General features: G+C 49.9%; 1 protein-coding gene across 1 annotated transcript; it reads left to right on the top strand.

The window, feature by feature from the left end:
* The first annotated feature begins 24,163 nt into the window (after nt 1–24,163).
* LOC123074412 (expansin-A8) lies at nt 24,164–25,445 on the top strand. Its single transcript, XM_044497271.1, has 2 exons — nt 24,164–24,353; nt 24,455–25,445. Exons 1-2 carry the CDS (start codon nt 24,227–24,229, stop codon nt 25,081–25,083), a joined length of 756 nt encoding a protein of 251 aa, XP_044353206.1. The 5' UTR covers nt 24,164–24,226; the 3' UTR covers nt 25,084–25,445.
* Nucleotides 25,446–26,440: the final 995 nt, after the last annotated feature.

Genomic DNA, 26,440 nt, shown 5'->3' with positions numbered 1-26,440 from the left:
GCGAGCACCAGCACCGCTCTGGCAGTTAGAGCCTGGAGAGCGGCGTCGTTCATGCGCCAGACGACGGGCCGCACACCGCCAAATCCAAAGACGGGGCTGGGCCCCCCGCAGGCGGCGCGGGGCCCTCCAGGGGTGTCGTTGTGCCACCTACGGGCGGCGCAGCAACCTCCAAGACGCCTACGCCGGTGCCCACAGCGCGCTCTTCCCAGGGTGTGTGTGACGAGCAGCGCCACCACGCTGGAGACCCCGGCCGCCGCCGTGGGAAGAGTCATGTGCATCATCTGCGGGACAAAGCAGGCCAGCATGCCCGCCGAAATGCTGGCGAAAATGGCACGCGGCCGCTGGGCCGTGATAGAGCTCCTTCTAACGTGGTTAGAAGTCGAAGCGTGCCACAGTCCACGCAGCTCTCGCCGCCACCCACGCCAGCAGAAGCTTTGGCGCGCGCACAGCTGCTCCTCGACTTCCCTCCCGCTGCGGAAAAGCTCGACGAGTGGAGGGCCACCAACCGGAGCCTTGTCGGCGTCGCCAATCAAGACGAGCCACGACCAGCAGGGCCCTCAGGTCGGCGCTCCGTCGAACCACCGCATGCCCGCGGTGGAGGGGCCGGAGGTGCTGCGGCCATGGTGCACTCTCCTCTTCCATGCCAGCCACCGCGGGTGTCGATCCGTCGTGATGATGCTTCTGATAACATTTCCATGGCGTCGTCCGACCCATGGACCCACCGCGACCAGCACCAAGTTCTTCGGGAGCGAGCCCATGAAGACGCTCGAACCACCATCGAGCGCCGGCGTGATACACGCCACCAGTCAGATAGGCGGGCGGGGCCCGCTATGGACCACCCAGCACCGGGAGGCTCCGGCGGCCTACCTTACGAGGTGGGTTGCCCGACCTTTACCCGTGAGCTGCGGCAGTTCCAGTAGCCGTCCCACCGTATGTTCAAGCCCGACGTCGGCGAGAAGTACAACGACAAGACCCACCCGTCGGAGTTCCTCGGCATCTACACCATCGCGATGCAAGCCGCTGGAGCTCGCGACGACAAGGTGCTTGCCAATTACTTCCCGTTGGCCCTGAAACCCAATGTCATGTCTTGGTTGATGCACTTGCCGGCGGATTCCATTTCTTCTTGGTCGGACCTGTGTCATGAGTTCGTTGGTGCCTTCACTGGAGGCCACCAAGCTCATGGCCAGGCGAGTGATTTGCATATAATTCCCCAGAAGGAAGGTGAAAACCTGCGCAAGTACATACAGAGGTTCAGCCGAGTGGAATACAACATCCCAGATGTTCATCCCGCCGCCGTGATCAGCGCATTCCATCAGAATGTGCGCAACCGCAAGATGCGTGAAGAGTTGGCAATGAACAAGGTCAGGGATGTAGCCGAACTTTACGTTCTGGCGGATGATGTGCTCGAGCTAAAGAAGGGAGGAAGTACCCCGGCGAAGACGCCGGCGCGGAAACCGACTCTACCGACGAAGACGCCGCCGCCCCGACGAAGAAGGGTCGGCACCGCCACAAGAAACGCAAGGGCAAGACCGTGCTTGCCGTTGAGGGATCCAACGACACCGGCGCCGCTAAGAAGGCCAAGGCAGATGACCCCGGCAAGGCGATTGTCGGGTGCGCCACTTGCCGGGCCTTGGCGGCTGCCGACAAGCCAGGAGGCTCCGACAAGCAATACTGTAAGATACACCGCACCAAGGGCCACGACCTCCAGAACTGCCGACAAGTCGAGCTGCTTGCTGAGAAGCAAAAGGCCGAGTATGAGAGGCGGGACAAGGAGAAGGGTCAGGATGGTGCCGAAGGGTCCGGCAAGAAGCGTGGCGGCCAAGGAGGCCGCCGCGGCAAGGATAACCAACAAGAGAGGCCCGCTCGGGGCCGCGACAAGAAGCAGGAAGACGATGATCATGACGAGGACGATGAGTCCGACGAGCATGAGTTCCAGAAGGCTACAGAGGCCATGTGCGTCGATGGTGGAGCCTCGCTGCATACTTCTCACCACCAGCTCAAACAATGGGCGCTTGAGATCACAGCAGCGGAGCCCTCGTTCGACGCTCAGAAGCCACTGAAGTGGTCCAGCACGCCCCTCATCTTTGACGCCGAGGACCACCCTGGCCGCACAACTGCGGTCGGCTGTTCGCCGTTGTTGGTCTCACCAACGATACACAACCTCAGGGTGAACAAGATGCTGGTTGACGGCGGGGCCGGTCTGAACTTGATCTCACCCGTTGTGATCAAAAGGCTACAAATTCCTGATGGAGACCTCGAGGAAACGGGCACGTTTCAAGGGGTCAACCCGGCAAGGAGCCAGCCGAAGGGGAAGGTCACATTGCTTGTGACGTTCGGAGGCGAGGTTAACTACGGGACGGAGAGGATTGTCTTCGACGTAGCCGAGATCCCCTTGCCCTACAACGGGATCCTCGGCCGCTTGGCACTAGCCAAGTTCATGGCGGCGGCGCACTACACCTACAACACGCTGAAAATGCCTGGGCCGATGACCATCATCACCGTCCCCTCCGACAAGAAGGACGCGTTGATCTGCGCTGACCAACTCTACCAAGAAGCAGTTGCAGCAGCTGCCGCCAAGGCACTTGCTCCTGCCACTGAAGCCCTGGGAGGGAAGAAGAAGACCGACAAGACCTCTCGCACTCACTCCGGCAAGCGCACCTCTTCGGAGTGTTTTGCTACCGTTGAGGACGTGCCAGAGAGCTCCACCGGCAAGAGCAAGAAATCCAGAGCTGCACCACTAGAGACCAAGAGGGTGTCCGTCAAGGAGGATGGCATGGGAGGGGCTTTCACCATAAGCTCCACCCTCGACAGCAAATAGGAAAGCGCGCTCGTCACTTTCCTGCGGGCGAATGTCGATGTGTTTGCATGGTAAGCATCCGACATCCCCGGCGTCCCCAGGGAAGTGATTGAGCACCATCTTGCTGTCTGTCCCCATGCGCGACCCGTCAAGCAGAAGGTCAGGAAGCAAGCTTTGGAACGGCAGGAATTCATCACAGAGGAGATCAGGAAGTTGGAAGCAGCAGGCTTGGTGAGGGGAGTGCTCCATCCGACGTGGTTGGCCAATCCGGTGGTGGTGCGCAAGGCAAACGGGAAGTGGAGGCTGTGTATTGACTACACAGATATCAATAAGGCTTGTCCTAAGGACCCCTTCCCATTGCCGCGCATCGACCAGATTGTTGACTCCACGGTCGGGTGTGATCTGTTATCATTCCTCCACGCCTACTCGGGCTACCACCAAATCTTCATGGCAAGAGAAGACGAAGAGAAGACATCATTCATCACCCCATGTGGTACGTATTGCTTTTTTCGGATGCCTTTCGGGTTGAAGAGCGCTGGCTCGACGTTCGCAAGGGCGGTCCAAATTGGTTTTGAGCCCTAGCTACATAGAAATATGGAAGCTTACATGGATGACATAGTGGTCAAAACCAAGGACAAGGCAACTCTTGTACAAGACTTAGAAGAGACGTTTGCCAACCTGCGCAAGATCAACCTCAAGCTGAACACTGAGAAGTGTGTCTTCGGCGTTCCGTCCGGAAAACTTCTCGGGTTCTTTGTGTCGCAGCGTGGGATTGAGGCAAACCCAGACAAGATCAAGGCTATCGAGCAGATTGAGGCGCCCAAGCGGATCAAGGATGTGCGTCGACTTACTGGCTGCGTTGCCGCCATGAGCCGATTCATCTCCAAGTCTGCCGAGCGCGCCCTTCCCTTTTTCAAGATTTTGAAAAAGGCGGGCCCAATGGAGTGGACCCTGGAGGCCGAAGCAGCATTGCAGGATCTGAAGAAATACCTCTCTTCTACACCAGTACTGGTGGCGCCTAAACCGCAAGAGCCGTTGCTGCTGTATCTGGCGGCGATGAATCAAGTGGTCAGCACCGCGCTGGTGGCACAGAGGGAGGTCGACGAAGAGGCAGTGGCAACGGCAGGACCGGTGGATGGCAAGTCAGAGATTCGCCCAGCAGGGCCTGGTGCCGGCAAGGTAAGGCCCCCGGCAGAGTCTGATGCCATCGGGACAGGGCCCGCGCAGCCAAATGAAGTGGTGCAGAAGAAGATAATGCATCACTCGGTTTACTTTGTTAGCTCCCTCTTGCAAGGGGCTAGGTCAAGGTACTCAGGTGTGCATAAATTGCTCTTCGGCCTCCTTATGGCCTCGAGGAAGCTGCGTCATTACTTCCAATCCCACAAGATCACTGTCGTCACCCGCCTCCCGTTGCAATGGATACTGCACAACCCAGACGCAACCGGAAGTATTGTGGAGTGGGCCTTGGAATTATCAAGCTTTGGTTTGAAGTTTGAAAGTACTTCGACAATCCAGGGCAGAGTCTTGGCGGAGCTCATTGCAGAATGGACCTCAACGCCTGACGAGGAAATCCAGGAGACCACTCTCCCCGGCAAGGAAGCAAGTCACAACTGGATCATGTACTTTGACGGGGCTTTCTCGCTGCAAGGCGCCGGTGCTGGTGTGCTGCTCGTCGCACCCACCGGAGAGCACCTCAAGTATGTAATCCAGATGCACTTTCCTAGGGAGATGTCCACCAACAACACTGCTAAGTACGAGGGGTTGCTTGCCGGTCTCAGGATCGCGGTAGACCTCGGGGTTAAGAAGCTCATCGTCAGGGGTGATTCGCAGCTTGTCGTCAGACAAGTCAACAAAGATTATCAGAGCCTGTTGATGGAGGCCTATGTAGATGAGCTGAGGAAGCTGGAGGAGCGCTTTGATGGTATACAAGCGGAGCACATTCCCTGAGCAGAGAATGACATCGCCGATTACCTATCAAAGCACGCTGCATTCAAGCTACCTGTAGAACCAGGTACTTTTTTGCTTCGGTTAACTCAACCATCCGTCGAACCATCAACGGAGCAGAACAAACGGAGGAAATCAGGTCCCGGCAAGTACTTTCCCGCTGAGCCCCCAGGGGCCGCCGGCGAGGGTGTTGCCATGGATTCTGAGCCTGCCGAGGAGCGACTGACTCCGGCAGGCCGTCAAGCCCTGGCCGTAGAGACGGACGCTCCCGTGGCAGAAGAAATGCCTTTGGTCCTTGCCGTCGAGCCCCAATCTCCGGCATGGGCACAACATACCATCCGATTCCTCCAAACAGGGGAGCTTCCTGAGGAGCAGGAAGAAGCGGAGAAAGTAGCCCGTCGGTCTGCTATGTGTCAGTTCGTCGATGACGTCCTGTACAGGAAGAGACTGAACAGTGTGAAATTGAAGTGCATTCCCCGGGAGGAAGGACTGGAGCTGTTGGCGGAGATACACGGAGGCATATGTGGCTCCCACATAGGGTCGAGGGCCCTTGCCGGCAAGGCGTTCTGGCAGGATTTCTTCTGTCCCACTGCCCTCCACGATGCAACGGCACTAGTAACCAAGTGTGAAGCGTGTCAGTTTCATTCGAAGAAGCTTCATCAACCAGCTCAAGCCCTTCAAACAATTCCTCTTTCCTGGCCATTCTCGGTCTGGGGGCTCGACATTCTGGGCCCTTTCCCCCACGCTGTCGGGGGCTTTGAGTACTTGTACGTTGCGATCGACAAGTTCACAAAGTGGCCGGAGGTGGAAGCAGTGAGGAAGGTGACATCACAGTCAGCCGTCAAGTTCTTCAAGGGGCTAGTGTGCCATTTTGGTGTGCCAAACAGAGTCATCACCGACAACGGCACGCAGTTCACAAGCCACACCTTCATGCAATACATCCAGACCTCGGCAGCAAGGTCTGTTTCGCTTCCGTGGCACACCCACAGAGCAACGGCCAGGCGGAGAGGGCAAATGCTGAAGTGTTGCGAGGCCTGAGGACAAAGACTTTTGACAGGCTGCACAAGAGCGGAAGGCGCTGTATTGATGAGTTGTCGGCGGTTCTTTGGTCGATCAGGACGACGCCAAATCGAGCCATCGGCCAGACACCCTTTGCCCTGGTATACGAGGCAGAAGCAGTTCTCCCCACGGAACTCATATACGGGTCACCTCGAGTGCTCGCTTACGACGAGCTTGAGCAAGAGCAATTGCGGCAAGATGATGCAACGCTCCTTGAGGAAGATGGTTTTCAGGCGGCTGTGAGAGCAGCACGCTACCAGCAAGCCTTGCGTCGCTACCACAGCCGCAGGGTTCATGCCCGAAGTTTTGAGGAAGGCGACCTTGTTCTTCGGCGCGTTCAAAATCGGCCAAGAATTCCAACAAGTTGACACCAAAGTGGGAAGGCCCTTATCGGGTAATACGAGTCACCACGCCCGGCGCAGTCTGCCTGGAGACCGAAGATGCTGTCCCAGTGAGAAACTCCTGGAACATCGAACATCTTCACAAGTTTGACCCATAAGGCGCGATTGCCGGGCCTCCCGGCAAGCCACCTTTTGTACAAGCTTTGCCGGCAAGGCATGTAACCCTCTGTACAAAGCCAGGCGCAGACCCTGAGCATAAATAAATGAAGCGCTGGCGCCCTAATTATAGCATGCATGCTAGGTTAAGTCTCTCCCTCGGTTAGGGTTGATAGTGCTTAGCGGCGACTAACCCCTAGCCTAGAGGTCGATTGTGCGTCTTTCTGTCTTCTTTGGTTTGCAGGGCACGTGGACACTTCTGCTGAGCCACTTGGAAGAAAGAGAACGAACCGGCGCTCCAGCCCCGGCAAGCCAAGACTGCCGGGGGCTGAAGGCACAAGGATCCAACCACGGCAAGCCAAGGTTGCCGGGGGCTACGGATTTAGATAAGTCTTTCATCCCCTGTTATGCATTTCCGTATGGAACTGGGACATGTGAAACCTCGTTTATATTCTTAAACCACCGTGCTCCCCTTTTCCTGTACCCAAGAGCTATCCCCTGGGTCGGAACTTGGTCGTAGTCGCGGTGGCAAGAAAATGAACGAGGGGCCTAACTCTACTTCGCCCCTGCCTTCGCCAAGAGCCCGAGAATGGTCGGCTGAAGTGGGGGGATGGCAAGGCCTGTTGCCGGGCGACAATGTTTATCTTAAAAATAACAAGGATTCACTCCTTGGCATGGGCTTTGCTCATGCCCAAAGGACCCGGCAAGCACCCTTTTTCATTAAAAACGTCCCATACAGGTACAGCTCATACGGGATGAAAAACATGAGCAAGGGGATTACAAGTTTTAAATCTAACAAGTGCCCGCAGGCTTACAAACTAAAAAAAATAAGATGGCCATAATCCTTTTCTTGTCCCTCTCCTCAGAAGATGGAACAAGGTAGCAGGAGGGCGAAAGGAGTGCCTCGGCGAGGTGCGAGAAGCAGAAGGCACCAAGAGAGCATCCCGGTGCCGGGAGAGGAGCTGGAAGATGAGGCAGCGGCCCGCCAATACGCGACGGATGCGTCGATGCCCGCGTACTCCGATTTGACGGCCGCCACCTAACTTCTTCGCCTTCTCCGGCCCTCCTATGCCAGCCGCCTAAGGAGGCGACGGGGAACACGCCGATGGAGAGCTTGATGAGGAAGGCCCTCAGCAGGGCTCGAGGCCGAGGGAGGGGTGATGCGGTCAGTCGGAGTCGAGGTCGGCGTCCCGCCACTCGACGCCCTCGTCGTCGCTGTCGCTGTCCTCCTCGTCACTCCCGCTCGAGGAGGAATCTTCATCGTCGGAGCAGCTCTCCATGCAGCACTTCAGGCGAGTTCCAAGATCTCCAAAGACCTTGACGGAGAGCAGGCCGTCCTCCATTAACTTGAAGTAGAGGATGAGCCCCGCCGTCAGGCTGTGGATGCGAGCGAACGTCTTCCATCCACGACGGAGGTACATGACCTGAGGAGCGGGGAAGTCGACGTCGACCCGCGTGCCGCCATTCCCGCAGCCCCTCATGTGCAACCTGAGGGTCTGGGGCGGATCACGCTCCATCTCCCGAGCAAACGGGGTAGGAAGACGAAGACGAAGACGCGGTGGCCGGCGCAGCCTGATGAAGAACTCATAGGGCTGGTCCCCGACGTGGCCCTCCATCGGGAGGGGCACCGCTGGCGGAGGCAGGGCCGGTGTGCCGCCCCGTCCACCTCTTCCCCGAGCGCCACGGCGACCTCGGCCTCGCCCCCTTCCCCTTCCCCTCACGGCCGGCTCCGCCGCCGCGAGCTCCTGGGAAGGAGGGATGCGCTGTCGAGCAGCAACCCTCGCTGCAACCATTGAAGGGCCGGCACCTCCTCTCGCCATGGAAAGTGGAAGAAAGGAGCAGAGGTAGAAGGAAATGGATGATGGAAGAATGTGGGATGCCGTCCCCCTCCCCTTCTTATAAAGGGGCAGAGTCGGGGCTCGGCCGCCCCACTCGACCAATCCAGTCATCGGGGGCGCAGGGAATCAGGACCGACCCGCTGCCCCAATCAGCGACGGCCCGGTTTCCCGCCAACGCCGCCTGCCACCCGCATGAAGGACACGTGGCGAGCAAGCAAGGATCAAGAAGACGGGTGAGGCGACCGTTCCCCACCCCGTGATCGTGGGGCGCGGACGCCTTGAAGACCGTGACCCGAGTCCACCCAGTAAATGGACCGTGCCTCTGCGCCTCCCTCTTTTCATGGGAAAGGCGCGAGCCGCCTCTTTACTGCGACGTGACGCATGCGTGTGGAGACCGCCCCACGCATGACTCCCACGTCACACACGATCCTCCACGTCGCGCGTTCAACACGGGTCATGGGGAAGCGCAGCGGACGAAACAGTTACTACGGTAAAAATCCGCCCCACCTGCCCGCGCACCGTTCTGGGCCTAGCCCAACAACGCGTTGCGCTTATGTGTGGCCCGGGGGATCCTGTCGGTGTACAAAAGTAGGGGCTCTCCTTTTGAACCCTTTACTTGTGCACGGGCAGTCAGAGCCGCGCGCCACGGCCACACTTAGCAGGGCAGAGGAGGGAAGCCGGAGAGAAGCTGAAGCACGAGACAACGCCAAGATTAGAAACACAAAGAGCAAGAGGGCGAGGTGGACCCCCCCGGCAAGACCCTTGCCGGGGCGGCCTCCGCGGCCCCGGAAAGAGCCTTGCCGGGGCAACTTGCCTGACGCCAACTGAGCGCACCTTCCTTGAGCCCAAGGGTTCCAACGCCCTCAACCACATCGGGACCAAGGCTCGGGAGGCGCCTCCGTGGTGGCATGCAGATCTTTGTGAAGATCCTAAATATACAGGATCAGATGAGGACCAGAAGACGGCGACCCTCGGTGGGATCCTAGCCGAGGAAATCCACAAGACCCCCGGCAAGCACCTTGTCGGGGACGACTGCAACGCCACGGCAAGATCCTTGTCGGGCCCCCGGCAAGACCCTTGCCGAGGGCATCAGCGGGGCTACAGCCAGGCCCGCGCCTGCCAAGACTACACCGCTGTCCCCAAGCAGCTGCTACCTCAACCAGCTGGGCAGGCACCTGCGTGGCAACGGGCGGCCTCTACACCGAATCAGCAAGCACCTGCGTGATGGGATGTGACCCTTCGTGAAGGCTCCACCACCGCGCCAGCCCAGTAGCCTGCCTGCCTACATGGCGCTGCACACATCGCTGGCCTGGGCGTGTGTCGAAGCAAGGCAGAGCGGCGACGGACGGGACGGGCCTCGTTCCCGTCCCCGATAAAGCTAATGGACACCTAAGTAGCGCATTTAATGCGCTTTGTCCCGTAATGCCGGGTGATAAGCTCGCGCACTATACACCTTTCCACCTCTTGTGTGCCACTGTGGCGACCCCTTTTGCCTATAAAAGGAGGCCCGAGGCGACCAGGAGAAGGATTCGGCTCTTTTGAACTACACAGCCTTCATAGCTAGTTCGAGAGCTCAAGAACACTCTCAAATACACACCAAAGCAGGACTAGGGTATTACGCATCCTTGCGGCCCGAACCTGGGTAAACGATCTCTGTGTTGACTTCTAAACCTGCTCTTCTCACAACCCCGCGCCCCACCAACCGTAGTAGGGATTCCTGTGATCCCATAGGTGTCGTTTCCCCGACAGACGTGATGAGATATAAATTGTTGTATGAGATGATCATGTTTTGTTAAAGTTATCGGCAACTGGCAGGATCCTTATGGTTGTCTCTTTATTGCATAAGATGCAAGCGCCATATAATTGCTTTACTTTATCGCTATGCGATAGCAATAGTGACAAAAGCAATAGTTGGCGAGACGACCATGTGAAGACACGCTGATAGAGATCAAGATGATGGAGATCATGGTGTCATGCCGGTGACGATGGAGATCATAACGGTACTTTGGAGATGGAGATCAAAGGCACAAGAAGATGATGGCCATATCATGTCACATATTTTGATTGCATGTGATGTTTATCTTTTATGCATCTTATTTTGCTTAGTACGGCGGTAGCATTATAAGATGATCCCTCACTAAATGTCAAGGTATAAGTGTTCTCCCTGAGTATGCACCGTTGCGACAGTTTGTCGTGCCGAGACACCACGTGATGATCGGGTGTGATAAGCTCTACGTTCACATACAACGGGTACAAGCCATTTTTCCACACGCAGAATACTCGGGTTAAACTTGACGAGCCTAGCATATGCAGATATGGCCTCGGAACACTGAGACCGAATGGTCGAACATGAATCATATAGAAGATGTGATCAACATAGAGATGTTCACCATTGGAAACTACTCCATCTCACGTGATGATCGGACATGGTTTAGTTGATATGGATCACGTAATCATTTAGATGACTAGAGGGATGTCTATCTAAGTGGGAGTTCTTAAGTAATATGATTAATCGAACTTTAATTTATCATGAACTTAGTCCTGATAGTATTTGCATATCTATGTTGTAGATCAATAAGCTCGCATATAGCTTCCCCATTTATTTTTGATATGTTCCTAGAGAAAAATAAGTTGAAAGATGATAGTAGCAATAATGCAGACTAGGTCCGTGATCTGAGGATTATCCTCATTGCTGCACAGAAGAATTATGTCCTTGATGCACTGCTAGGTGACAGACCTATTGCAGGAGCAGATGCAGACATTATGAATGTTTGGTAAAGCTCGGTATGATGACTACTTGATAGTTTAGTGCACCATGCTTTACGGCTTAGAACCGGGACTTCGAAAACATGTTGAATGCCACGGGGCATATAAGATGTTCCAAGAGCTGAAATTTGTATTTCAGACTCATGCCCGAGTCGAGAGGTATGAGACCTCTGACAAGTACTTTGCCTACAAGATGGAGGAGAATAGCTCAGCTAGTGAGCATGTGCTCAGAATGTCTGAGTATTACAATCACTTGAATCAAGTGGGAGTTAATCTTCCAGATAAGATAGTGATTGATAGAGTTCTCTAGTCACTATCACCAAGTTACTAGAACTTCGTGATGAACTATAATATGCAAGGGATAACGGAAACAATTCCCAAGCTCTTTGCGATGCTAAAATCGGCGAAGGTAGAAATCAAGAAAAAGCATCAAGTGTTAATGGTTGAAAAGACCACTAGTTTCAAGTAAAAGGGCAAGGGAAAGAAAGGGAACTTCAAGAAGAATGGCAAGCAAGTTACCAGTCCCATGAAGAAACCCAAAGCTAGACCTAAGCCTGAAACTGAGTGCTTCTACTGCAAAGTGAATGGTCACTGGAAGCGGAACTACCCCAAATACTTGGCGGATAAGAAGGATGGCAAAGTGAACAAAAGAATATTTGATATACATGTTATTGATGTGTACTTTACTAGTATTCATAGTAACCCCAGGGTATTTGATACCGGTTTCAGTTGCTAAGAGTAGTAACTCGAAATGGGAGTTGCAAAATAAACAAAGACTAGTTAAGGGCGAGGTGATGATGTGTGTTAGAATTGATTACAAGGTTGATAAGATCACCATCGCACACTCCCTTTACCTTCGGGATTAGTGTTGAACCTAAAATAAATGTTATTTGGTGTTTGCGTTGAGCATGAATATGATTGGATCATATTTATTGCAATACGGTTATTCATTTAAGTCAAAGAATAATTGTTGTTCTATTTACATGAATAAAACCTTCTATGGTCATACACTCAATATAAATGGTTTATTGAATCTCGATCGTAGTGATACACATATTCAAAATATTGAAGCCAAAAGATGCAAAGTTAATAATGATAGTGCAACTTATTTGTGGCACTGCTGTTTAGGTCATATTGGTGTAAAGCGCATGAAGAAACTCCATGTTGATGGGCTTTTGGAATCACTTGATTATGAATCACTTGATGCTTGTGAACCATGCCTCATGGGCAAGATGACTAAGACTCCGTTCTCCAGAACAATGGAGCAAGCAACTGACTTATTGGAAATAATACATACTGATGTATGCGGTCGGATGAGTGTTGAGGCTCGCGGTGGGTATCGTCATTTTCTGACCTTCACAGATGATTTGAGCAGATATGGGTATATTTACTTGATGAAACATAAGTCTGAAACATTTGAAAAGTTCAAAGAATTTCAGAGTGAAGTGGAAGATCATCGTAACAAGAAAATAAAGTTTCTACGATCTGATCGTGGAGGTGAATATTTGAGTTATGATTTTGGTATTCATTTGAAACAATGTGGAATAGTTTGCAACTCACGCCACCTGGAACACCACAGCGAAATGGTGTGTCTGAACGTCGTAACCGTACTTTGTTAGATATGGTGCGATCTATGATGTCTCTTACCGATTTACCACTATCGTTTTGGGGTTATGCATTAGAAACAACTGCATTCACGTTAAATAGGGCACCATCTAAATCTGTTGAGACGACACCATATGAACTGTGGTTTGGCAAGAAACCTAAGCTGTCGTTTCTTAAAGTTTGGGGCGGCGATGCTTATGTGAAAAAGTTTCAACTTGATAAGCTCGAACCCAAATCGGAGAAATGTTTCTTCATACGATACCCAAAGGAAACTGTTGAGTACACCTTCTATCACATATCCGAAGGCAAGATATTCGTTGCTAAAAATGGATACTTTCTAGAGAAGGAGTTTCTCTCGAAAGAAGTGAGTGGGAGGAAAGTAGAACTTGAAGAGGTAATTGTACCTTCTCCTGAATTGGAAAGTAGTTCATCACAGAAATCAGTTCCAGTGATTCCTACACCAATTAGTGAGGAAGCTAATGATGATAATCATGAAACTTCAGATCAAGTTACTACCAAACCTCGTAGGTCAACCAGAGTACGGTCCGCACCAGAGTGGTATGATAATCCAGTTCTGGAAGTCATGTTACTAGACCATGACGAACCTACGAACTATGAGGAAGCGATGATGAGCCCAGATTCCACGAAATAGCTTGAGGCCATGAAATCTAAGATAGGATCCATATATGAGAACAAAGTGTGGACTTTGGTGGACTTGCCCGATGATCGGCAAGCCATTAAGAATAAATGGATCTTCAAGAGGAAGACGAACGCTGATAGTAGTGATACTATCTACAAAGCTCAAATTGTCGAAAAAGGATTTCGACAAGTTCAAGGTGTTGACTACGATGAGATTTTCTCACTTGTATCGATGCTTAAAAGTCTGTTCGAATCATGTTAGCAATTGCCGCATTTTATGAAATTTGGCAAATGGATGTCAAACCTGCATTCCTTAATGGATTTCTTAAAGAAGAGTTGTATATGATGCAACCAGAAGGTTTTGTCGATCCTAAAGGTGCTAACAAAGTATGCAAAGCTCCAACGATCCATCTATGGACTGGTGCAAGCATCTCGGAGTTGGAATATACGCTTTGATGAGTTGATCAAAGCATATAGTTTTATACAGACCTGCGGTGAAGCCTGTATTTAAAAGAAAGTGAGTGGGATCACTACAGCCTTTCTGATAAGTATATGTGAATGACATATTGTCGATCGGAAATGATGTAGAATTTTCTAGAAAGCATAAAGGAGTGTTTGAAAGGAGTTTTTCAAAGAAAGACCTCGATGAAGCTGCTTACATATTGAGCATCAAGATATATAGAGATAGATCAAGACGCTTGATAAGTTTTTTCAATGAGTACATACCTTGACAAGTTTTTGAAGTAGTTCAAAATGGAACAGTCAAAGAAAGAGTGCTTGCCTGTGTTGCTAGGTGTGAAGTTGAGTAAGACTCAAAGCCCGACCACGGCAGAAGATAGAGAGAGAATGAAAGTCATTCCCTATGCCTCAGTCATAGGTTCTATAAAGTATGCCATGCTGTGTACCAGACCTATTGTATACCCTGCCCTAAGTTTGGCTAGGGAGTACAATTTTGATTTAGGAGTACATCACTGGACAACGGTCAAAATTATCCTTAGAGGACTAAGGAAATATTTCTCAGTTATGGAGGTGATAGAGAGTTCGTCGTAAAGAGTTACGTCGATGCAAGCTTTGACACCGATCTGGATGACTCTAAGTCACAATCCGGATACATATTGAAAGTGGGAGCAATTAGCTAAAGTAGCTCCGTGCAGAGCATTGTAGACATAGAAATTTGCAAAATACATACGGATCTGAATGTGGCAGACCCGTTGACTAAACTTCTCTCACAAGCAAAACATGATCACACCTTAGTACTCTTTAGGTGTTAATCACATGGCGATGTGAACTAGATTATTGACTCAAGTAAACCCTTTGGGTATTGGTCACATGGCGATGTGAACAATAGAGTGTTAAATCACATGACGATGTGAACTATTGGTGTTAAATCACATGGCGATGTAAACTAGATTATTGACTCTAGTGCAAGTGGGAGACTGAAGGAAATATGCCCTAGAGGCAATAATAAAGTTGTTATTTATATTTCCTTATATCATGATAAATGTTTATTATTCATACTAGAATTGTATTAACTTGAAACTTGATACCTGTGTGAATACATAGACAAAACAGAGTGTCCCTAGTATGCCTCTACTTGACTAGCTTGTTAATCAAAGATGCTTAAGTTTCCTAGCCATAGACATGTGTTGTCATTTGATGAACATGATCACATCATTAGAGAATGATGTGATGGACAAGACCCATCCATTAGCTTAGCACTATGATCGTTTAGTTTGTTGCTATTGCTTTCATCATGACTTATACATGTTCCTCTGACTATGAGATTATGCAACTCCCGAATACCGGAGGAACACTTAGTGTGCTATCAAACGTCATAACGTAACTTGGTGATTATAAAGATGCTCTACAGGTGTCTCCGATGGTGTTTGTTGAGTTGGCATAGATCGAGATTAGGATTTGTCACTCCGATTGTCGGAGAGGTATCTCTGGGCCCTCTCGGTAATGCACATCACTATAAGCCTTGCAAGCAATGTGACTAATGAGTTAGTTGCGGGATGATGCATTACAGAACGAGTAAAGAGACTTGCCGGTAACGAGATTGAACTAGGTATGGTAATACCGACGATCGAATCTCGGGCAAGTAACATACCGATGACAAAGGGAACAACATATGTTGTTATGCGGTTTGACCGATAAAGATCTTCATAGAATATGTAGGAACCAATATGAGCATCCAGGTTCCGCTATTGGTTATTGACCGGAGATGTGTCTCGATCATGTCTACATAGTTCTCGAACCCGTAGGGTCCGCACGCTTAACGTTCGATGATGATTGGTATTATGAGTTTATGTGATATGATGTACCGAAGGTTGTTCAGAGTCCCGGATGAGATCATGGACATGATGAGGAGTCTCGAAATGGTCGAGACATAAAGATTGATATATTGGAAGGTTATATTTGGACACCAGGATGGTTCCAAAGTGTATCGGGTATTTTCCAGAGTACCGGGAGGTTATCGGAACACCCCGTGGGATTAATGGGCCACAATGGACCTTTGTGGAGAAGAGAGAGGGCCGGCCAGAGGTGCCCCCCCCTGCCCAGTCCGAATTGGATAAGGGGAAGGGGGGCGCCCCCTCCTTCCTTCTTTTCTCGTCTTTCCCTTCTTCTCCTTCTTGGACTAGGAAATGGGGAAACCTACTCCTACTAGGAGTAGGAATCCCCCCTTGGGCGCTGTGACGCCCCAAGACTGACGCTCCAGGTGCCTTCCTTGTTTTGCGAGTCAGCTGTGTTATTTATTTCTTTGTTGCATTTCTTCATGTCATCATTTGCATTGCATCGGTACTCCGTTGCCGTCATGTTTTAAAACTTGCATCCGCTCGTAGTTGCCGTGTCCCCCCTTGCCTTCGTTGACCGTTCCGAGACCAACCGGGTTTTTCGAGTCCCTCTCGTCTGGCCGCTTAATCTTTCTCCACAGTGCATAGACCCCTCGCGTGCGCGTCCGAAACTAACCCGAACCCGACCCGCTCAGTCATCACCATTGGGTCCGGATCATCACCAAACATCTATAAAACATCACCGTTTTCTTTGTTGGACTCTCCTAGCTTATTTTTCTTGACCGTCCGATTTATATCGGAGGGCCCAAATAACCCCTAATCTAATCCCCAGGAGATATATATTGACCAACCCTAAAATTGAGGAGAGCTGTCCCATCCTCCGAACCCCTCCGCCACCTCACCGCCCGCGTTCCGCGCCCGATGCCTCCTCCTCGACCCCCCTGCGTACCCCGACGCCACCTCATCCTGCCGCCGCCGGCGACCACAGATGAGCGCCAAGCCCCTGCTCCTTTCCCTCCCAGTCTTCCTTTCCTCCTCATGTATCTCTCTCTGTCCAGGAACCCAGCACCGCCGGAGCTGCTCCATCCGCCGCCCGAACCTGCCAAGACCAGCACCCAGACCATCCCTCTCCTTCCTCCCGCGCATCTTCCCTTCCCTGTTGCTCTTTCTCATATCTCTCTCTGTCCCTGTACTTGCTGTAGCAGGAGTTCGACATGGCCGCTGTTGTCCTCGTCGTCGCGCCGTGTCACCAAGCAGCAGCAGCAGACCCGAGCCCCGCTGCAACCCCTCGACTGAAACTCGCCGGCGACCCGCAGGTGACCAGCGCCACCTCATCTCCTCCCGCGCCTCTCCTCCCATGTTGTTCCCTCTCTCCCGCTGCTCATCTCTCCCCTCATGTCTTTCTCTACAGGAGCCCCGCCAGGGATCTCCAAGTCCATGGCCGCCGGTTTGCCTCCGCCCCACGCCTGCAGAACCTCACCGCGGTCAGATCGGTCCCTCCTTCGCGCCCGGTTCCACGCCCTCCGTCCTTCGCCGCCGCGCCGGAGATCCCCGACGCCGCTGCTCTGCTTCTGCTCCCTGTCGAGCAGAAGACCACGCCCTGCTTCCCCTGCATCCCCTGCTTCAGGTCGGGCAGCGCGCCACAGCGCTCGACCGCGCGTTGACTGCGCCCGCCTCGCGTGTGGATTGTCTGCTGGCCTCCAGATCAGGCCCAGCCAGCGCCCCGCCGGCCTGCCTCTTCCACCGACTGGGCCTTGGCCCATGGTGAGCAGCCCATCCGCCCCAGTGCACATTTCAGTTTCGGCCTGCTACGTTTTTTTCCTGTTCTATGAATTTCCTAATTTCCAGGGAATTGGCAGATTTACAGAAAACCCTCAAACATCATGCATATAATAACTCTTTAACAGTGCATCATATGTAAAAACTTCATATATGAAAAATGCTTAGAATTTCATCTAGTTTCATAATATGCTGCTTGCATCCATGTTTGAAATGTTTAAATTGATGTTTGATTAAATTTGCTCAAATATCATGCTAAAATGCTTTAATTCATAACTAAATAACCGTAGCTCCAAATTTAATAAACTTTATATGTAAATGGGGTGGAAAAATGCATAGGTTAACATGGTGCACTTCATTTTTATGTTTAACAACATTAAAATTGTGTTTAGGGCAGAACAGTACCAAATCTAAAATATGCACATGAGGATTTTTCAGAATTGTTGTTTGTTGTTCCGGCCTCATTTAAACTTGCCTAGATAGGTAGTTTTCATATACTTCACCCCTTGCCATGTTTAATAAAATTTAATATTGTTGGGTACATAACCGAGAGAGAACTAAATAATCGTATGTGGTGTTTCGTCAATATGCAACTCGTTGCATATTGAGCTCCACTTAATTTGTAGTGTTGTTTGTTGCACTTTGCCATGCCATGCCTCATTAAATCGGACATGCATCATACTTGATTTTGCATCATGCCATGCTTATGTGATGGTTGTTTACCATGTTGCTTGCTTCTTTCCGGTTTGCTTGTCTCGTTAGCTTCGGTTTCGTTCCGGAGTTGTGAGGATTCGTTCGACTACGTCCGTTTCTCTTCTTCATGGACTCGTTCTTCTTCCTAGCGGGATCTCAGGCAAGATGACCATACCCTCGAAATCACTTCTATCTTTGCTTGCTAGGTGTTCGCTCTATTGCTTTGTCGCGCTACCTACCACTTGTTATATCATGCCTCCCATATTGCCATGTCAAGCCTCTAACCATCCTTTCCTAGCAAACCGTTGTTTGGCTAAGTTACCGCTTTTGCTCAGCCCTTCTTATAGTGTTGCTAGTTGCAGGTGAAGATGAAGTTTGTTCCATGTTGGAACATGGATATTTTGGGATATCACAATATCTCTTATTTAATTAATGCATCTATATACTTGGTAAAGGGTGGAAGGCTCGGCCTTATGCCTGGTGTTTTGTTCCACTCTTGCCGTCCTAGTTTTCGTCATACCGGTGTTATGTTCCTTGATTTTGCGTTCCTTACGCAGTTGGGTGATTTATGGGACCCCCTTGACAGTTCGCCTTGAATAAAACTCCTCCAGCAAGGCCCAACCTTGCTTTTAACATTTGCCACCTAAGCCTTTTTCCCTTGGGTTCTGCAGACTCAAGGGTCATCTTTATTTTAACCCCCCCGGGTCAGTGCTCCTCTGAGTGTTGGTCCAAACTAGAGCACCGTGCGGGACCATCCCTTGGCAACTTGGGTTACGTCGGTACCTGTACGCTTAGCTTATCCGGTGTGCCCTGAGAACGAGATATGTGCAGCTCCTATCGGGATTTGTCGGCACAGCGGGTGGTCTTGCTGGTCTTGTTTTACCATTGTCGAAATGTCTTGTAAACCGGGATCCCGAGACTGATCGGGTCTTCCCGGGAGAAGGAATATCCTTCGTTGACCGTGAGAGCTTATAGTGGGCTAAGTTGGGACACCCCTGCAGGGTATAAACTTTCGAGAGCCGTGCCCGCGGTTATGTGGCAGATGGGAATTTGTTAATATCCGGTTGTAGAGAACTTGACACGTGACTTAATTAAAATGCATCAACCGCGTGTGTAACCGTGATGGTCTCTTTTCGGCGGAGTCCGGGAAGTGAACACGGTTTGGGTTATGTTTGGACGTAAGTAGTTTCAGGATCACTTCTTGATCACTTCTAGCTTCTCGACCATTGCGTTGCTTCTCTTCTCGCTCTTATTTGCGTATGTTAGCCACCATACATGCTAGTGCTTGCTGCAGCTCCACCTCACTACCCTTTCCTACCCATAAGCTTAAATAGTCTTGATCTCGTGGGTGTGAGATTCCCGAGTCCTCGTGACTCACCAGATACTTCCAAACAGTTGCAGGTGCCGATGATACCAGTGCATGTGACGCAACTGAGCTCAAGTGGGAGTTCGATGAAGACCTTGGTCGTTACTATGTTTCGTTTCCTGATGATCAGTAGTGGAGCCCAGTTGGGACGATCGGGGATCTAGCATTTGGGGTTGTCTTCTTTTATTTTGGTTCCGTAGTCGGACCTTGATTGTACTCTGAATGATGTATGTTTAATTTATGCATTGTGTGAAGTGGCGACTGTAAGCCAACTCTTTATCCCATTCTTGTTCATTACATGGGATTGTGTGAAGATGACCCTTCTTGCGACAAAACCACAATGCGGTTATGCCTCTAAGTCGTGCCTCGACACGTGGGAGATATAGCCGCATCGTGGGTGTTACAGGCGCACCCTTGTGGCCGGCCCTCCTCCTCCTCCCCTCCTTTATATACGGGGGAGGCACCCCATAGACACACAAGTTGATCTTTAGCCGTGTGCGGTGCCCCCCTCCACAGTTTTACACCTCGGTCATATCGTCGTAGTGCTTTGGCGAAGCCCTGCGCCGGTAACTGCATCATCACCGTCACCACGCCATCGTGCTAACGGAACTCTCCCTCGGCCTCAGCTGGATCTAGAGTTCGAGGGACGTCACCGAGCTGGACGTGTGCAGATCGCGGAGGTGTCGTGCGTTCGGTACTTGATTGGTTGGATCGCGAAGACGTTCGACTACATGAACATCGTTACTTAACGCTTTCGCTTTCGGTCTACGAGGGTACGTGGACACACTCTCCCCGCTCGTTGCTATGCTTCTCCTAGATAGATCTTGCGTGATCGTAGGAATTTTTTTGAAATACTACGTTCCCCAAACAGACATGACCCAACCAAAAGGCATGGGGGGCCTTGGCTTTAAGGATTTTGAGCTCTTTAACCTTGCTATGCTGGCTACGCAGGCCTGGCACATCTTGCAAAACCCGGATAGCATGTGTTCACGTTTACTTAAAGGCATACACTACCCTCATGGTACCATTTTGAACGCTCACCTAGGCAGCGCCCCGAGTCAAGTATGGAGGTCCTTATTGGAAGGAAGAGACATACTAAAACAGGGTCTGATATGTCGCATAGGCAATGGAGACAGTACAAGCATTTGGGGGGATAATTGGTTACCTCGAACTGAGATGATGAGGCCATACGGCTGTTTGATTAACAACCCACCGACTCGTCTTTCTGAGCTAATTGATGCGACCTCAGCCTCATGGGACAGACAAAAAGTTCAGGCCACTTTCTTGCATATGGACGCAAAAGTCATTTTGGGAATTCCGTTGTGTACGAAGAATGTTGACGATTTCTGGAGTTGGAGACATGAAAGGAATGGTTTATTTTCTATCAAATCTGCCTACCGCATGCTAGTAAGTACACGCCAGAGAAGAGAAGCTTGGCTTGAAAACAGGCCCGGCCCCTCCAACTCAACTACAGAAGAAGGGGAGTGGAAAAAGTTGTGGAAGACAGAAGTGCCAGGGAAGGTTCGAATGTTCCTCTGGAGATTATCCAAACATTCCATTCCAACCAACGATGTAAGAGCACACAGGCGTATGTCAACTTCCAGTGCATGTGGTATATGCGGCTCTCCAGATTCATGGAGACATTCCCTCCTAGAATGCACCATGTCAAGGTGCACCTGGGCCCTTGTGGATGAAGAATTGGCGCAAAACCTAGCAAATATCACTGAACCGAAAGCTAAACAGTGGCTATTCACCCTCATGAGCACGTTATCGCACGACCTCTTTGTGAAGCTTTCAGTTACTTTATGGGCCATCTGGGCAGCGAGGAGGAAAGCTATTCACGAGGGCCTATTTCAGAGCCCCCAAACCATCAACGGTTTCATCAATAGATACCTCCAGGAGCTGAAGATGATAGCTGAGCCAACTCGGCCTCAGAACCAGCAGAGAATACCTACAACTAGTGCAAGCGCCCCGCGCCCAAAAGCACCTCCACCTGGGCATGCAAAAATCCACGTTGATGCAGCGTGCCCCAAGGGACTTGGGGGCTCATCGGCGGCTGTCTGTCGAGATGCTAATGGAACTTTTCTGGGCAGCTCAACTCTTGTGATCCAAGGAGTGGATGATCCTGATATCCTCGAAACGATAGCATGCAGGGAGGCGCTCGCTTTGGCGCAAGATCTCAACATCCACAACATTGTTGTTGCATCCGATTCGAAGGGCGCAGTCGGGGCTATCAACAACAGAAGCAGAGGAGCCAATGGCGCCATTATCATGGAGATTAATAGTATAGCTATTCCCCTAAATTGTAAATTTACTTTTGAAGATCGTGCAGTCGATGCACATAGATTAGCCAACTTTGTACTCTCTTTAGGTCCTGGTCGGCACATTTGGTTGGGCCAATCCAATGAACAGAGATGTATCCCATACTCTGTGGCTTTTGCTGAATAAAACTTGGTTTCCCTCCTCAAAAATAAAAAATTTAGGAAAAAAATGGATGACTTACTTTTCCTTTTCAGTTTTTTTCTTTCAATTTTCTTTATTTCTTCAATGGCTTTCTTTGATTTTCTATTTTTTCATTGTTTTTCTCCGGTTTTATTATTTTTCAGTTTTCTTCATTTATTTATCAATTTTTACTGGCGTGTTATTTTCTTTGTTTATTTTTTCTTCTTTCTTTTTTGTTTCTTTCCTCGGTTTTCTTTCGTTTTCTTTGTTTTCTGTTCTTTTTGGCACTGGGTTTCCTCCGTTTTCTTGTCTTTTTTTCTGTTTGCTTCGGTTCTGTTTTTGGCTTTTCCTTTCTTCTTTGTTATACTTTGTTTCCTCTTTTTCTTGGTTTTCTTTCGTTTCTTTATATTTCTTTGTCGCTTTTCATCATTTTTTCTTCTTTTTGCTCAACACATATCTAATTTTTTCAGTGCATAGTGTACATTTTTTATGTACACGTGAAACATTTTTTTGATACACATTCTACATTCTCAAATACACATTGTATATTTTTCTAAAATACATGGTCAACAATGCTGAACTTTTTTAATGCTACTGCAGCGTACACTTAACGAGGAGGTCGTGGGTTCGAATCACGCCGCGCAAACTTTCTTTTTGTTTCCATAGGGTATATACGTTTCGGTACGCGACCCATCATACATATGAGAATGGGTACGAATTTGCCAAAGGTTCAACTATATGTCTGTCACCGCAGCATCGGCAATCATCCCAAGTTCCCAACCAAAGGTGGTTGTCAAATAGCATCTTATACGATATAACGTGCATATGAAATCTCTCATGATTGACCTTGATTTATGTAAGTGATGAGCTTCTTGATCCAAGTCGTACTACCTACGGAATTATTCGGTGAGTCAGGACTTGGTAATCGTTAGCCGGCCGGTTTTTCCGGTTGAGCATGTGCTATACCTGTACGTACGTACCTAACTGAGGAACATAGGCGTGGTGCATAAAGAATTGCGTGAACCGCGACGGTTCCGGATGGTACTATCAGGTACGGCCCTGAAATCATGCATGGCAACTTATTCTACATCATGGAGCATGTTCTGTGCTCGATCGTCGGCACATAAAATGTCAACTGTCCAGTGTCAACCTGCTTGCACTGCACTTGTTTTTTCCTTCTTTTCCGAGCACTCTTGCACTCTACTACTATTACTACACTACGCGAGAATGTGACACACTTCGGCATGGAGGCTCACCGTGTATCATGCTTTGACTTTAGGTGCAAATTGCCATTCAGCCGTGCGATCGAAAAAACGGAGTGGATTGATCGATATGTAGAAAGTCAGTTAGAGTAAAATACTAGTCTTCTGCAATAGCCGTAGTAATCCGCCGCATTTTTATTATGTTTGAGATGCTTTGTATCGCTGGTAAACTTTTACAATAGATTTGATCTTTTTTGCAAAAAAAAAAAACATACATGTATATATACAAATATTCATATTTTCACAGAAAATAATAATTCTCAGAGTATCAGTGATTTTCAACGGTCAAAGATTCAAAAAGTGAACTTGGTTCGGTTTAGCTAGAACACCATGTCATGGTTGTGGCAGTGAAGCCAAAATGGTGCCTTAAATCGTGTGTGAGCATCTGCATTTTTTTTCCGGGGATGAGCATCTGCATTTGTACTGTGTTTTCGAAAAAGGGCGCTTTATTACTTAAAAAATTTAAATATTACACCCGGCCTCTGCCTAACTAAGATGCACACAGTCAAACAAAATCCTCTGCAAGAACGAAAAATAGAAAGGCAGAATACAAAGATAGAGTCTGTATAACGCCTAAATCGGAGGTGGGCCAATCCTATGATCATGTTGCCACTCATATTGGATAAAAGTATCGCTTGCTGTATCCTTCAATCATGTACACACCTTCGTAACGTGTTAAAAAACCATAGGAGTAACTCCACCGTTCGTGCTGAAAACTCACAGGACAGGACAGGCAAGCTATGACATGCTCATCACCTCACAGGTGACTTCATCCGCTCATAAGCAGCCGGGAGAACGCACATGCCACATGAACGCCGGCTATCCAGAATCTCATATAGGAGTAATAAACATCACAAAATTTTGCTTCGCGAGACATTAGCGTTAAATCCAATCCAATCATGAACTCAACGTGCAGCTGCGCGAAAAGTCAAGAGCAGCCTACCATGCACGCAGCCGAGATACTCGCTTCTCAAAGAAAACACCGACGCGCGAAGCACGCTCGCTTTCACACTGCAAATCTCCCCTTGCAACATGAACCCCTCTCGTGGCCCCGTCAGCCGGTCGGTAGCGACCGAATGATGAATACTGTAGCGTAGTCACAACTCCAGTTGCTTGCACCAAGGGCAGTATATATATAGGCGTGCCGACACATGCTTCTGCACAACAGTTAAGCCAGAGACATTCCAAGCAGAGTACAATCTTGCATTAGTACCATCTTGCTCGGTCGGATCGAACGCCGACGACATGGCGGTCATCAAGATGCTCCTGCTCCCGGCGCTGTGCGCATTGCTGCTCAGGGCAGCATCGGCGGCTCAATGGACGCCCGCTCACGCGACGTTCTACGGCGGCGACGACGCGTCCGGCACCATGGGTGAGTCAATTCGGCTCGTCGCTCGGCATCTTTTTCGCCAAATTTAGTTAGCTCCATGGCTCATGCTGACATGCACCCATGCACGGGTCTCATCTCATCAGGCGGCGCCTGCGGGTACGGCAACCTGTACGGCGCGGGGTACGGCACGCAGACGACGGCGCTGAGCACCGCCCTCTTCAACAACGGCGCGTCGTGCGGGGCGTGCTTCACGATCGCGTGCGACACGCGCAAGTCGCGGATGTGCAAGCCGGGGGCCTCCATCACCGTCACGGCCACCAACTTCTGCCCGCCCAACTACGCGCTCGCCGGCGACAACGGCGGCTGGTGCAACCCGCCGCGGCAGCACTTCGACATGGCCCAGCCGGCATGGGAGACCATCGCCGTCTACAAGGCCGGCATCGTCCCCGTCAACTACAGGAGGGTGCGCTGCCAGCGGAGCGGCGGGATCAGGTTCACCATCAACGGCCACAGCTACTTCGAGCTGGTGCTGGTGACCAACGTGGGCGGCAGCGGCGGCGTGGCGCAGATGTGGATCAAGGGCTCCCGCACCAACTGGATGGAGATGAGCCGGAACTGGGGCGCGAACTGGCAGAGCAACGCCAAGCTCGACGGGCAGAGCCTCTCGTTCCGCCTCAAATCCGACGACGGCCGCGTCGTCACGGCCAACGACGTCGCGCCGGCCGGGTGGTGGTTCGGCGGCACGTACACGTCCGGGGCTCAGTTCTACTGACCCATCCGTGTGCATATCCATGCTGCATGAAACCAAATTTAAACGGTATTCGTGTAATCTCACCTGCTTATCGGTGGCCAAATTAACCAGACGATCGATCGAGAAGACCACGCCGCTTGCACTGCACGAATGATGTTTCTGTACGTACGGAACAGTATGTTTCTGGGTTGTATGTTGTTCCATTGATCAGTGTATTTGGCTACCGGCTGGATATTCACGCATGTTCAGCCGCAGGAATGTGCTTTTTTTTTCTCCAAAGTATATATGCTTCCGTCTATAAGCTTATTGCATTGTGAGTATCAAAAGCATACTGTTTTCTCTCTCTCTGACTCTCTAGAATCATGCAAAAATTAAATAAGAAATGGTTTTGCTGAATCAAACTTGTCTAGATATTTTTCAGTGTGAAAGTTGACATCCGCCCACGTGTCAGCCCTCTATTCGAGCTAGGAAGACCACCACACCAATTGGCCACTTGTGATTTTTAATAGCACGAAGTGTACGTGAACTAGTATGGCCGCGCTGCTTATTCATTGTTAAGTTTATTTATTTACATTTATAAAATCGTGAATTTAAAAACGTTCATCGATTTTGAGACAAAAGTTCACAAACTTAACAAAAGTTCATCGATTTTGAGAAATAGTTCATCATTTTAGAAGAAAAGTTCAGAAACTTAAAAAAGTAAACTGATTTTGGAAAAACCTTTGTGAAAATGTTTCAAAACTTCATCGTTTTCGGAAAAAAAGTTCACCCATTTTGAAAAAAGTTCAGAAAGTTGAAGGAAAAATTCATCAATCTTGAAAAAAGTTCATCATATTTTTTTAGAAGTTCATCGAATTTGATTTTTTGGGTCAAATTTGGAAAAAGTTCATCGAATTGGAAAAAGTTCATCAAATTTTAAATAATGTGGATGGATTTGAAAACCACCGAATGAGGAAGATGGGAAAATGAAAAATAAAACAGAAAAACGAAAACAGGAAAAAAAATGAAAAACAAAAAACAGAAGAATCGAAACGAAAAGATGATAAGCTCAATGAGTTGTGCAACTTAGAGCAACATGTTCCTATGGCGGGGTGGTTACTAGTGTGCGCTGTGAAGCAAGTAAGGGCCTGTTCTGCAACGCTCCAACTCCTGGCTTCGTCAACTCCACGCATGAAGCTGACTAGAACGCTCTAGCTCCACGAAGTTGGAAATTGAGAAGCCGGCGACCTGTCTAGCGTAAAAAAGGAGAAGTTGGGGAAGCTAGTCTTTTCCAGATCCGTGAAAACCAAGAAGTTGAAGTTGAGATGAATTACACCAGGTTGCCACCGCCAAGTGACTTCCTGCATACCGGTTCGATTTTCTTTCCCGAACTCTCTCT

This window comes from Triticum aestivum, chromosome 3D (genome assembly GCF_018294505.1).
Source record: "Triticum aestivum cultivar Chinese Spring chromosome 3D, IWGSC CS RefSeq v2.1, whole genome shotgun sequence".
In the NCBI taxonomy this organism is placed as follows: Eukaryota; Viridiplantae; Streptophyta; class Magnoliopsida; order Poales; family Poaceae; genus Triticum; species Triticum aestivum.
The sequence above is the reverse complement of the archived record's forward strand: the minus strand, read 5'-3'. Positions and strand labels throughout refer to the sequence as shown.